We start from the raw sequence: 15,136 nt of genomic DNA on the forward strand, positions 1-15,136 counted from the left end.
TCATTTCAATAAATCAGCAGTACATACTACACTATGGGAATCCCCTTTAGGCTCCATGCACATTAGCAAGGTTTTTTTAAGCGAAAAAAAACTCTAGAAAAAACATTGGTAATAGCCTTTTTTAGTAGCTTTTAGGAGCATTTAGGAGCATTAGCGTTTATACAGTACATGTAGAAAAAGAGCTAGAAAAAAAGCTGTTAGGAGCGTTTTAGGAGCGTTTAGTAGCATTTAGTAGCATTTAGGACCAGTTCACACCACAAAAATGCAGTCCGGATGCATTCCAGATACGTTTTTGCATGCAGTTCACACCACACTCCATTCCGGTGCAGTTTTGATCCAATTTGCTATGTTCCAGTTTGATTCTATACAGAAAAAATGCAGCATGTTCTACTTTTTTTTTTGCACCAGAAACTGACTGGAACTGACCGCACCAGTGTGAACCAGGGCCATTGGAATACATGGAAAACACTGTACGTGCATTATTTATGCAGAAAAAAAACGTACTGGACTGCATCTAGTGTGAACTAGCCCTTAGCTTTTTTCTTCTGCTGGAAAAACGTTCCAAAAAACTCTTCAAAAATAAATCTTTTTTCTGCTCCTGGACGCTGAAGCTCAAAAAATGCTAATAGCCTAAAGTAGTGTGCATGAACACAAAGGATAATAGTGGTTAGCTTCTAGGAACAGAAAAAACCACTAGTGTGCATGGAACCTTAGGCTGGCCATACATTATACAATTTTCTTGAGATTTTTGGTTTAGATTTACCAAACACCATATAATAGGAGGTCAAACCTAAACACTTTCAATTGTATCCAATTAGACAGGCCCTTTCACTACATAGTTGAAGGTAAATCTAATGGAAATTGGGCAGAAATTGGACAGAAAATTGTATAGTGTATGGCCAGCCTTATTGTATGACTCTTCTGCAGAGGGAGATACCAATCTTTTAAAGGGCCACACACCCATTTATGTGGAAGTCATACACATCATCCCCAGGGACAATAGGAGGATTTATCCCAATTAAAGCTACAACCTGGAACTGGAAAGGAATCCCATAAAGGGGGAAAGAGTTTTATGATCTGGTGTTTTTGGCAGGTCTACCATTTGAGGTGAGCGTATTGGTGAACAGTGGTGGGAATCATCATGTTTGAATTTGATAAAGCACAAGAGGTGTCATATAAGAACTGGAGAAGCATATGTGTTTGGAATTTTTATCTTTGAGAGACTGAAATAATGATTATAAGGGGATATTCTAACACTTCACTGGAGTCTTGCATATTGTTACTTTTACACTTTATTATATTATTTATATTATATATAGATATTTATATTATATATATTATATTTGATTATTGTACGTAGCATTGAATGAATATTTATCATGGTTTTAGTACTGTTTTATTTTGGTATACATTTGTGTATGCACATGGAAGCACTGTATTGATATCTAAATAGAGGGGTAGGTGCAGCAATATTTTATTTATTATTTTGCATAGCTTGTGGGAACACAATTTCTTTCTTGCGACCACCCATATAGGTTTTTTATATACATTAAAATTCATGGCATTATTTATTTATACACTGTATTTCACATTTGGAGGCGTGACAGTAATTTTAAATTTACATTGGGAGAAGGGGCTTTCTCAACTATGCACACCTCCGGTCCGTATGCATGAGCTAAGGGCAAATGGATTCGGGGAAGCAAATGCTACATGAATCATATGTCCTTACTCAAGATTGTTGTGGCTAGAAATAATAGGGGGTGTTTTTCAAAGTTATTAAAAAAAAAAGCATGGAGACATGGATGGATTTGAGAGTTTGCTTTGGAGTTGGCTAACATGTAAAAAATATATATATAAAAACGTTTTCGGTTTGTGGTGCTCAGATACAGTTTAATTCTGTGTTATGGAAATCCCAATTGCTTTAATGGAATACAGTTCTACTTAGAGGAGCAATGCCTATAAAATATAGAAATGTTGTTTTCTATGTTCTCACCTGGCTTGCAGGGCAAGTCTCAAAGCTGTGCATGTGGATTCCAGTTTTCCAAGATGCATACTGAGTTTTTCTGAATCAGTCTTACACTCTTCTAGGGTCACACTGAGCTGGTCATTCAGTTCTTTTACATTGTCAAGGTACCTGTAAAATGACAAACCATAAGTACACAGTCGATGCCAAAGGCAACAAGGCTGTTGGCTTCCCCAATGATATAATAATTTGAATTGCTCTCTGACCTTGTTTAGGTACAGTCAGTATAATGGATTGCTAATCTGGTTCACACAATTTGATAAAGCTATGATGCTGTGATTTAGTTTTACTGAAATAAAGTGTCGCCCACAGTGTCTGCCTGCACTTACCCTTTTAAACGTCTCATTTCAGTTTCCAGGTTACTTGGATGGATATCAGAATTACTAGTCAGTGAAGACTGGGATCCAGGGAGGCTCTGAACATACTGTATGACACCGTGCAGGACTGTCACAGGGCCCTGTACAAAAAGACACACATGATTTCTATATTATTGGTTTGAATTACTAAAGTAATATAGTCTGTTCACCTAGCAAAGTCCCTTTAAAGTGTTACTAAACTCAAAACAGTAAAATCAGTCTGTAAATGCAGTAAAGCATGCTTGTTATACTCATTGTGGAACCTAAGGGGTTAATCCTCTGAATTGTGTAAAAATGCTGTTTGATCCTGAGTTCTCTGATCCTCCCTTTCTTCCAGTGTCACCCTCCTATCTCCTGATAGACATATCGTGTGGAGTCACTCTGCACATGCTCAGTTTGGTGTGTATTGCTAGAGAGGTTTTTTTTTCCTTAGGAGAGTGCATGTGATCAGCACAGGGCCAATCAGCACTGTCCAGACAGAGGTCAGGGGTTCTGCATCCTCCTAAAGCAGAATGAAAACTCCTCCTACAAGCTTTAACATGTGCTTTGCTGGACACTGATAGAAGTAACAAAACTGCTATACACTGCTGATGAGAAAAGGTATTTAGCATGTATGGCTTCATTCTGTTAGTGTATTTAAATCTGCTAGCACATTTAACACACCCCCCTTCCCAGACTGACATTGCTGCAGCCCAAAGGTGATCCAGAGTGGGGGCACTCTAATACAGGAGGTGTGTTACTGGCTAGATCACCAGGTGGGATACAGGGATATGGGAAATGGTGTTGACATAAAAACACACACACACCCACACCAGCACTGATAGGTGGCACTGACTGGCATCACTGCTGGGTACTGACTGTTGGCACTGCTAGGCATTGACTGGTGCAACTGATGGGCACTGACTGGCACAACCACTGGGCACTGACTGGTGGCACTGACTGGCAGCCTTGCATTGATGGGTACTGGTGGGTGGCACTGGTGGGCACAGGTGGGTGGCACTGGTGGGCACAGGTGGATGGCACTGCTGGGTACAGGTAGGTGGCACTTCTAGGCACAGGTAGGTGGCACTGCTGGGCACAGGTGGGTGCACTGCTGGGTGGCACTGCTTTGCACTGGTGGGTGGCACCGCTGGGCGCTGGTGGGCGGCACTGCTGGGCACAGGTGGGCAGAACTGGTGGGTGGCACTGCTGGGCACCAATCATCAGGGCACTGATCATCAGTGCTCTGATGATCAGTGCCGATCCCTGCTCTGACAACTGCCGGTTCTCAGCACTACTTTCCTCGTGCTCTAACAGCGTGAGGAAAGTGCAGCCGAGAACCGGCAATTGTGTCATTGGACACGGCTGATCACGTGGTAAAAGAATGCTGTGATTGGCCTTCTTTCCTGCTGCTGGCACCACTCTGGAGAACCCTACCCGGGATAAGAGGTGGAGTGCAGTTGGTATCACTCCATATGGGACAGGAGCCAGCGCTACAGAGGAGGCATCAGTCTATGCAGCTTTTACTCCCTATTACAGCGCCAACTTTACAAGTAGTCCCTCTGCATTGCACTTTGTTTGATGCGCTGGGATGGCAGGTCAACAATCCCAGACTGTGATCTACCAGTCACCTGAACGCGATCTACTGGTAGATCACGATCTTCAGGTTGCTGACCCCCGATTTAGATTACCCACTTGCGGACCCACTCCTGTAGATATACTGCTACAGGGCAGCTGCTGTGCTCTGGATCACATATATATACGTAATCCAGAATTTCCGGGTAGGGGCACGTGTGCTCCTGCCGCCCCATCTGTGCTCTCATTCATTACAGCACAAGCCAATCAGCAGGTCCAGGCCAATGATTTATGGCTGGGAGCCACTGATCGGCTGAGTAAATGACAAAACCGAGCTCTGTGTTGACAAACAACACAGAGCTCTGTACATACAGCAGCAATGTGTCTGCTATTTTTTTCTCTCTGCAAAGCAGGGAATAAAAACAGGCACATTGTTAGGCATACAATTAACCCTTTGATTGCCCCAACATGTTAACCCCTTCCCAGCCAGTGTCATTAGTACAGTAACACTGTACACTGAATGTAAACAAAAGAATGCCAACATCAATTTTTTTTAAAAAAATGCACCCTTTGGGTCTGGTATGGATTTTAAAGGGAACCCCATGCCAAATTTTTTTTCAAAAATAGTGTGGGGTCCCCCTTAAAATCCATACCAGACCCTAAGGTCTGGTATGGATTTTAAAAGGGAAACCCATATCAAAATAAAAAAAAAACAGCATGCCCCCCCCCAATCCATACCAGACACCTATCCAAGCATTCAGCCTGGCAGGCCAGGAAATGGGAGGGGGAATGAGCAAGCGCACCCCCCCTCCTGAACCATACCAAGTCACATGCCCTCAACATGGAGGGGGGCTCCTTCCTCCAAAGCACCTTGTCCCCATGTTGATGCGGACAAGGGCCTCGTCCCCACAACCCTGGGTGGTGGTTGTGGGGGCCTGTGGGTGGGGGGTTTAATAGAATCTGGAAGCCAGATCCCACCCCCACCATGTGAATGAGTATGGATTACATAGTACCCCTACTCACATACAAGAAATAAATAATGTAAATAAAGACAGGAGCCAGTTTTTGACAAGTACTTTATTAAAAAAAATAAAATTGTCCCCTGCTGTAGATCTATCGTCAATCACGATGAACAGCACTCCGCCAACCCACATTAAAAAAAAAAGAAGTCTATATCCGACGTTGGATCCCACTGAATGACAGCTCCACTTTGTAGCTGCCGCTAAATAAACTAAGGAGGCGAGGCCACCTAATGACGTTCGAAGGGGTTTTTGCTCCTAAGCACTGAAATAAAAATGCCTCTAGAAAGTGTGCATGGACACATAGGATAACATTAGTTGCTTCTAGAGGCATTAAAAAAAGAGAAGCTAACGCCTTGAGAAGCAGTGTCTATTTTAAGACAGTGTGCATTGAGCCTAAAGGTCACAATTACAACAGCAGAAGCTGTGAACCATGCATGTTTCCATTAAAACAAGTGTTGGCAGCTATTGTGTGTAGAAAGTAACTGCTTGGATGACCTGCCTTAGTGAAATCACTGTCAGTCTACTGGTGCTTAGATTGCTGTCTCATGAGCTGGAACATTTCTGCACAGGGTGAGGCTGCTATGCTATTGTTGAAAAAAAATCTATTTTCTACACCATAAACTGCAATTTATTTATCCTCTTGTTTCTTGAATAATAGTGAGTCTTTTGTCTGTTCTCAACATCCCCTGTGGCTACTTCTAGTCTATTGGCTAAGAGCATCCACAAGTCCAGAGGTGGGCAGAAAAGGTAAACACAATAAGAAAAAAATGATCACAACTGACTGGGCTTGGTGCAGCTTTCCTCAACCTGCTGTCCCAGGCACTGGCCTAAGTGTGGCATAATGATAAATACAGTTCTGGTAAAGCCAATGATTATTTAATCAGCAGAAAAGAATAGAGAATATAAAATAATTTCAGCTTGCAGTTATTACTTGATACAATCAATTTTAGGCTCAGTTCACACTATACAGGCTGGTTGAGAGTTTGAGAATTACACCTGTTCCTGCACCCACAAACACCTACAGCCAAATCGCACTGATTTTGCAAGACTCGTGGGGCTGCCATCCATTCTGTGTTTGTGGGTGAGAGAACTGCAGGGAAACTGTATGGTCAAAATTACTATGTGGCTTTCATGCAGCCGCATTTTCAAAAAGGTGCATGTACCTTTTTCTGTGGAAACTCGGGCAAAACAGCCCATTCAATTTAATGGGCTGCCATGCCTGAGCAAATGTGGGCCACATAGTTCGCAATTGTGTGAACCTAGCCTTATACTATATGCTGACCTATTGTTTTCCAATTCCTACTGGAATTTAGTTGTTTGTTTCAAGTTGTGTTGCATTAATTGTTATAAGGTACATAATACCCCATGCATTCAGGACCTCCCAATAAATAGCACTAAGCAGAAGGAGCTCTACTTTTGCTATTTGTATCCTCCAACAGTTATGTTGTTTAGCTTCAACTGGATAGCTTTCCAAGTACTCAGCCCACTCATCAGACTGTTTTAGTGCTTTTTACTCACTTTTATTCATCCAAACATCAAATAAAAAAAACTGCTGTAAAGTGACTGCAGAGCTCAACCTCAGCTTTCACGGGACTGAGATTGAGCTCTGCAGTCACTTTTGCAGCTGTTGTTTCTTTATTTTGGGTCACAACCCTTTGCAATGTCCTTTTGTCGACCAGAAACTGTATGTGTCATCATAACCTTTGATACTGTACCTTGCTACACCGCAAAAAAATTGGTAACTTCTGTCACAGATGCCCCACCTAAGGGGGCACCAACAATTTTCTCTCTTTGAAGCTCAATAAGCTCTGACATTACTAGCAGCACACAGTGAATGATGAAAATGAAGCTTCCCACCTGTTATCTAGGTGTCTCATCACACAGCAGAAGCAAAAGAATGTTACACCACTTCTGCTTTCAATGCAAAACATGTATATACACACACAGTATATTGCCAAAAGTAAGCATGTAAGCATGCAGTTGTAGGGAGCTTTCATACTTCATATACTTCAATAGGTTGCGATTGGCAGGCAGTAGCACCCACCAAAAGCAACTGGGGGGTTTAATTCCTGCTATGGTATGTGTACACCTTTGGATGCTGCCTCAGCAGCTAAAGGGGGTAGGGATTGGGGGCAGTAAATCTGCGACTCAGCCTAAGGGTTTTACCATCCCCCAACTGTACCTGTGAACAAGCCCTAAGGGTGCCCTTGCGGAATGCAACTAAGGGTTCATTCAAAAGTGCAGCAGGCACTGCTGTTCCTCTGAAAAGGGATCCAAGTGTGTTTGATAGGTGTAAGGAGGCAATATGTTGCCTCCTCACTGCCTGATTTAAACCTATCATTGCCGTGCAATGCTTGCAATTGCGACACAGTAGTACGACAATTAGAGGTTTAAATCAGGTTTGCAGAGGCGACGTTGGGCAACACAGTGCCCAGTAATCTTTGACTTCTCCTATGTTGTTCCGGTAGATCTCCACCTCTTTAAAGTTGCCTACCCCTGGTCTATAGAAACCAAAAATGATGCATGTAAATATTACAGAAAACATATAACAAAACAGACATATAAAAAGAAAAACTTCACCCTACACCTAATCCCTATAAGCAGTCAACACATCATATAAACAGTGATATGACAAATATATAATAACTGAAAGTGCAGCACTAAAACAGTAAAAATATAACTGTAATCATAGAATGATGCCAAGAAGAAAATCTTTGCGGTAAAAAAACCTGATATTGGTTTAAGGGCATTGCAACTTTATCAATGATCATGTAAATAGAGTACAAATACACTATATTGCCAAAAGTATTGGGCCAGCCCTCCAAATCATTGGATTCAGGTGTTCCAATCACCTCCATGCCAACAGGTGTATAAAATCAAGCACCTAGGCATGCAGACTGCTTCTACAAACATTTGTGAAAGAATGGGTCGCTCTCAGGAGCTCAGTGAATTCAAGAGTGGAACCGTGATAGGTTGCCACCTGTGTATTAAGTCCATTCATGAAATTTCCTTGTTACTAAATATTCCACAGTCAACAGTTAGTGGTATTATAACAAAGTAGAAGCAACTGGAAACAACAGCAACTCAGCAACGAAGTGGTAGACCACGTAAAATGACAGAGCGGGGTGCATGCTGAAGTGCACAGTGCGCAGAAATCACCAACTGTCTGCACAGTCAATAGCTAAAGACCTCCAAACTTCCTTTGGCCTTCAGATTAGCACAACAACAGTGCATAGAGAGCTTCATGGAATGGGTTTCCATGGCTGAGCAACTTCATCTAAGCCTTACATCACCAAGTGCAATGCAAAGCATTGTATGTATTGATGTAAAGCACGCCACCACTGGACTCTAGAGCAGTGGAGACGTGTTCTCTGGAGTGACGAATCACGCCTCTCTGTCTGGCAATCTGATGGACGTGTCTGTGTTTGGTGGTTGCCAGGAGAACGGTACTTTCCTGACTGCACTGTGCCAAGTGTAAAGTTTGGTGAAGGGGGGATTATGGGGTGGGGTTGTTTTTCAGGGGTTGGGCTTAGCCCCTTAGTTCCAGTGAAGGAAACTCCTACAGTGTCAGAATACCAAGAGATTTTGGACAATTTCATGCTCCCAACTTTCTGGGAAGACTTTGAAGATGGCCCCTTCCTGTTCCAATATGACTACACACCAGTGCACAAAGCAAGGCCCATAAAGACATGGATGAGCTAATTTGTAGTGGAGGAATTTGAATGGCCTGACCTCAACCCAATAGAACACCTTTCGGATGAATTAGAGCGGAGACTGTGAGCCAGGTCTTCTCAACCAACATCAGTGCCTGACCTCACAAATGTGCTTTTGAAAGAATGGTCAAACATTCCCATAGACACACTTCTAAACCTTGTGGACATCCTTCCCAGAAGAGTTGAAGCTGTTATAGCTGCAAAGGGTGGGCCAACTCAATATTGAACACTACGGACTAAGACTGGGATGCCATTAAAGTTCATGAGCATGCAAAGGCAGGTATCCCAATACTTTTGGCAATATATTGTGTATATATACTGTATATATACTAGGATTTTTTCAGCTGGAACATTGTTCCAGTACCTCTGGCAGCCTTCTCCTCTCCAATCTGTCATTTAACACAGAAGCCAGTAGAGGACGTTTTCTGCACAGATCACTTCCTCTACTGGCGTCTCTGTACTAGGGAGCCCTGGTGAGTGCTTCGGCTCCCAGCACCACAATCTACAGCTGCCTGTGGGGTTGGGAGGCAACTTCTGTCCTGGCTACCACTGCTGTGTGCCTACATTGTGCAGAGAGGAGAGCTGGGGAAATTTGTTGAGAGAGAACTGTGAAAGTGTGTGTGTGTGTGGGGGGGGGGGGGGGGAATATGATGTGCAGAGAGGACTGTGAAAGTGTGGGGGAATATGTGTAGAGGACAGTTGAGGGGAATTTGTGCAGGGAGAACTGTGAAAATGTGTGTGTATGTGTGTGTGTTGGGGGGGGGGGGGTTAGCAGAGAGCAGAGCTTGGGGGAGTTTTGCAGAGAGGAGAACTAGTAAAGTGGGGGGTATTTGTACAAAGAGAACCGTGAAAGTGAAAGTGGGGTGGGGGGGTTAGTAGAGAGGAGAGCTGGGGGATTTGTGCAGAGAGGAAAACTGGGGGGGTATTATAGAGGGAGAAGTGTGAAAGCGTATGTGTGGTGTATGGGGGAGGGGGAATTTATGCAGAGAGGCGAACTGGGAATTTTAGCAGAGATTAATTATTATTATTATTATACAGGATTTATATTGCGCCAACAATTTTCTCACCACTTTACAATATAAAGGGAGACAATACAAAGAAAAAAAGCCCTGTGTGTGTGTATATACATATATATTTCTTTTTTCAAACTTTCACTATTGTATTTGTCATTTGTGTACCTGACAAGGCTTTAACTGAATGGGTGACTCAGATCCAGAAGTCACATTATACCCTTCTTCAGAGCAGGGACTGGTAGATGGTGGGATCGGAGGGGTCAGCTCATCATCCTGAAGAATGTCTTCTAACCTCTTTAACTGTAAATAGAGAAAGTGAGAATGAAAATAAGAATGTACACTGAATGTCTATTAATGAAATTATAAAAAGAGAAAGTAGCTGTACTAGACAATTTATCCATCCGTAAGTGGATACAACAAAATTTCTCATATTTGCGCATTCTCCAAACCACTAGTAGAGGACCATTCACACTTAATGACTAAAGCCAGGTTCACACCTTTGCACTGGAGTAAAGTGTATATTACCACAACTCATGGTACCACACCACAAATGTGCTAGTACTTTGCAGTAATATTCATTTTGGTTGGCATCCCAAAGCATTAAAGCAGCACACTGCAACACATAGCAATACACTACTGCTCATGGCATTCCCAGAATAGAGTCAGGTGCAGTTTCTTGTGCACTTGGGTGCATTGGCATAGCATTCAATATTAATGGGCTGCCTTATTGCAGTGCACATTAGCAAAAACGCAATGTACTGTATATTAAACACAAGTGCGTTATTGCATTACATAGATGTGCTCTTAATTGCCTTAAACTTCATGTCTGACGTGGATTGTACACCAGACAATTGTAACTCCCTAAAGACGTGCAGTATTTGTGCTTTTCTGCTGATTTGTACATTGATTTGTCACCCACACCAATATACAGTCATGGCCAAAAATATTGGCACCCCTACATTTCTGTCAGATAATGCACCGCTTTACCCACAAAATTGTTGCAATTACAAATGTTTAGGCATTCTAATGTTCATTTCTTTTGTTTGTATCGGTATGACACAAAAAAGTGGAAAAACAAATAGCCAAATCTGACACATTCCACAACTCCGCAAAACCCACAAGAATGGACTGGACAAAATTATTAGCACCCTTGATTAATATCTGATAGCACATTCCTTAGAAAAATTAACTGAAATCAATTCAATTCATCAATGAGTTTCTTACACCTCTACTGGAATTACTGCTCCAGGTCTCTCAGATTGGAAGGGTTCCTTTTCCTAACTGCTGTTTTGGGATCTCTCCACAGGTGCTCTATGGAATTGAGATCTGGACCATCATTGCTGGCCAGTTCAGTGCTCTCCAGCGCTTTGTCTGAAAGCACTTCTGGGTGCTTTTTGACGTGTGCTTTGGGTTATTGTCCTGTTGTAAGACCCATGATCTCTGATGGAGACCCAGCTTTCTAACAATGGGCCCTTCATTGCACCCCATAATTCTTTGGTAGTCTTCAGATTTCATAATGCCATGCACACAGCCAAGACATCCAATGCCTGAAGCAGCAAAGTAACCCCAAAACATCAGTGAACCGCCACCATGTTTGACTGTGGAGACTGTATTCTTTTCTTTAAAGGTCTCATTTCTTTTTCTGAAAACAGTAGAATTATGGGCTTTACCAAAAAGTAGTAATTTTGTTTCGTCTGTCCACAGCCATTTCCCAAAAGGATTTTGGCTTCCTCAGGTAAGTTTTAGCAAACTCCAATCTAGCTTTTTTATGTTTCTGTGTCATCAGTGGGGTCCTCCTGGGTGTCCTACCAAAGCGTCCATTTTCATTCAGTTGGCGACATACAGTATATATATTCGATTTTTAGACTGATCATTTCGGGAAGTGTTCGGGAAGTGTCCTCCTCCTCCTCCCCGGGCTCTCTCAGTCTCTGTCGGTCTCTCTCCTCAGATCCAGAGCCCACTTACTCCTTATATCCTTACCGCTCCATCCATCCCACCCTCTCATGGGCCCCCCCTCTGGCCACTGGCTCTTGGGCAGTGCCCTAGTGCTTGAATGGTCAGTCCGCCCCTGACTGTGGGTACCCCAAAGCTCTGCAGAGCCAGGCAACAGGTATTTTCACACAGACTTGCATCCAAGAAACAGTAACCAGTCCATGGCCTTGCCTTTTGTTATTGTATTAGAGGAAATACCTTGGAGAGGGAATTAGGGATTATGGGATGCCCAGTTTGGCTTGAATCAACAAAAGGGGGACAACTTGCTTCCTATGTACAAAAATAGATCCTGGACTGTTCTTTTCCTTGAAAGCTGTTAGTCTTTGTGGATCAGTAGCAACATCCTTTTATGGGTGAGGAACTAACAGCCCCTCAAAAATCTGCTTAGCTTCTTGTAACTATACTGCTTAAAAAAATTATTGGAACACTTTTTAATCAGAGTATAGCATCGAGTCAATTAAACTTCTGGGATATTGATCTGGTCAGTTAAGTAGCAGTGGGGGTTGTTAATCAGTTGCAGCTGCTTTGGTGTTAATGAAATTAAGAACAGGTGCACTAGATGGGCAACAATGAGATGACCCCCAAAACAGGAATGGTTTACCAGGTGGAGGCCATTGACATTTTTTCTCTACTCATTTTTTCTAACTGTTTTTCACTAGTTTTGCATTTGGCTAGGGTCAGTGTCACTACTAGTAGCATGAGGCAATACATGGACCCTACAGAGGTTGCACAGGCAGTCCAACTCCTTCAGGATGGCACATCAATATGTGCCATTGCCAGAAGGTTTGATGTGTCTCCCAACACAGTCTCAAGAGCATGGAGGAGATTCCAGGAGACAGGCAGTTACTGTAGGATAGCTGGAGAGGGCCATAGATGGTCCTTAACCCATCAGCAGGACCAGTGTTTGCTACTTTGTGCAAGGAGGAACAGCATGAGCACTGCCAGAGCCCTACAAAATGACCTGCAGCAGGCCACTGGTGTGAATGTCTCTGACTAGTCAGAAACAGACTTCATGTGGGTGGCCTAAGGGTGCGATATTCTCTAGTGGGCCCTGTGCTCACTGGCCGGCACAGTATATCTCGATTGGCATTTGCCATTGAACACCAGAATTGGCAGGTCCACCACTGGTGCCCTGTGCTTCTCACAGATGAGAGCAGGTTCACCCTGAGCACATGTGATAGACGTGAAAGGGTCTGGAGAAGCCATTGAGAATGTTATACAAAAAGTAATGTGGCGCTACTACCATAGAAATCCTTCACATATTGACACACTGAATTTGCATAAATATAAGTGAAATAGTGCAAATGAGTGAACAAAGACCAAATCAACAATACATAAACCTCATAATACCTCACACAATAACACGTGTAACAAGTGCCAACCAACAGGTCCAATTAGGGACCAAGCTTAGGATGATAGTGCCCCAAATGATCCAAATGGATCTAATAGTGATCAACAGACAACATAAAAAGTCCAAAAAAGGGACTCAGCATAAATGCGTGCTGTAAAACCTCCCACCAGAACAAGTAAATTGTTCCAACCAGCCCCTAATGAAGTCACGTGACAAGCGTGACGATAAGTGTCGGCGGTGACGCACTTCCGGTCGGACGCCATCTTGAGACACCTTGGACACCCATGCAACTACATCTGATCTGAGGTTTGAATTAAATGCGATTGGAAAGATGATATATAATGTGAGAGCATATTAAATGTTATGCTGCCTATAACATCGTTCAGCATGACTGTTTTGGTGGTGGGTAAGTGATGGTCTGGCGAGGCATATCCATGGAGGGACACACAGAACTCTGCAGGCTAGACAATGGCACCCTGACTGACATTAGGTATCGGGTTGAAATTCTTGGTCGCATTGTCAGAGCCTACGCTGGTACAGTGGGTCTTGGGTTCCTCCTGGTGCACGACAATGCCCGGCCTCATGTGGCAAGAGTATGCAGGCAGTTCCTGGAGGATGAAGGAAATGATACCATTGAATGGCCCCCACACTCGCCTGACCTAAAGCCAATAGAATACCTCTGGAATATCACGTTACAGTCCATTCGACGCTGCCTGGTTGCACCTCAGACTGTCCAGGAGCTCAGTGATGCCCTGGTCCAGATCTGGGAGGAAATACCTCAGGACACCATTCGTTGTCTCATTAGAAGTATGCCAGGCATATAAGCACGTGGGGGCCATACAAACTACCGAGTGCCATTTTAAGTGGCTGCAATGAAATTTCAGCAAAATCATTTTTTCACATTCATTTTCGGGGTGTCTTTGAATTCAGTCCTCTGTAGGTTGATCATTTTCATTTCCATCAAACAATGGGGCATCCTTACGTTCCGAACACATTACCCAACCCATATCAGTATAGATATCCAGAATGATATTTCTCACCATTGAGATCTGATGTGTTTTCAAAGTGTTCCTTTAATTATTTTGAGCAGTGTACATGCAGAGATATCTTCTCTCCTCCTTTAGAGCTGCTCCCAGCTCCACAGCTTGCAGACACTGCCAGCCTTCCTGGCTGCTCAGAAGATCTCCCGGGACATGGATAAAGGATTGAGCCCAGCGCTGCTACATATGGCAGGCTTTCCCCCTTGTGGATCCCAAGGAGTGCTGATGTATTTACTCTGTCCTCTTTGCTCACACTGCTCCAGGTCGTGATCCCATTCATGCTGCACTGCTGAATGTATCCTCCTGAGCCAGCCTGAGCCCAGCCTGGAAGCAGCCCCCCTCAGACCTATGGGACCCCCTCCCAGGCACTAACAGTTTCCTCAGCACTCCATCTTCCACCCAACTCCTCTGTCAGTCTGCCTTTCCCATATTTATGGGCCAGTCCACCACTCTACCAGGGCCTCCAAACTTGGCATTAGCCATACTCCCATAAACATGCAGATTAGGTCTCCACCTCTTCCTGCTTACTAACTTTTGGAAGGTTCTATGACCCTCCAGAGTCAGGAGGAGGCGATAGAGCCACAACCTGTTAAATCATCCAGCTGGCCTGCAATAACCCAACCTCAATCATAGGCTCGCACAGTTACTATGAGTCATACACAATGATTTTACCTGCAATACACTACACTATTCTAGTAGCACACTAGAGAGTGCCACATGTGAAATCAAATCTTATCCTGCAGCAGTATATTTTGTCTGGTAGTTGATAGATTCTTTAAAGTGGTTGTAAACCCTTACATGTACCCAGTGAACTGGCTGGCCTTGGGTGATACACAGAGAAGAAAAAAATCATACCTACATAACGTGCCAGTTTATCTGCAGCTGTCTTTTCCCTACATGCAGGAACAGAAACAGAGTTGAGGTTGTCAGTCACAAACTGTGCCCTTTCGTCATCATTTTTCTCTTGGTATCAGGAAAATTCATCAGAAGCTTATAGCAAAAAAATGAGGCAGCAGACAGATTTGACACTTAGTACAGTAGATTGAGACATGTACACACTATAGAGGGATAT

At 43.4% G+C, this 15,136-nt stretch overlaps 1 protein-coding gene across 2 annotated transcripts in view; it reads right to left on the reverse strand.

Moving 5' to 3' along the window:
* Nucleotides 1–15,136, reverse strand: part of USHBP1 (USH1 protein network component harmonin binding protein 1) — an 82,479-nt gene that overhangs the window by 45,083 nt on the left and 22,260 nt on the right. For both annotated transcript variants that reach the window (XM_089667512.1, XM_089667505.1), the window contains 3 exons: nt 9,847–9,981; nt 2,353–2,480; nt 1,994–2,134 (listed from right to left, as the gene is read on the reverse strand). In XM_089667512.1, coding sequence (XP_089523638.1) covers nt 1,994–2,134; nt 2,353–2,480; nt 9,847–9,981 — 404 coding nt within the window. The remainder of the gene's footprint in view (nt 1–1,993; nt 2,135–2,352; nt 2,481–9,846; nt 9,982–15,136) is intronic.

The sequence above is a fragment of the Staurois parvus genome, unplaced genomic scaffold (genome assembly GCF_062004578.1).
Source record: "Staurois parvus isolate SC_StPar_1 unplaced genomic scaffold, SC_StPar_1.0 ptg000053l, whole genome shotgun sequence".
In the NCBI taxonomy this organism is placed as follows: domain Eukaryota; kingdom Metazoa; phylum Chordata; class Amphibia; order Anura; family Ranidae; genus Staurois; species Staurois parvus.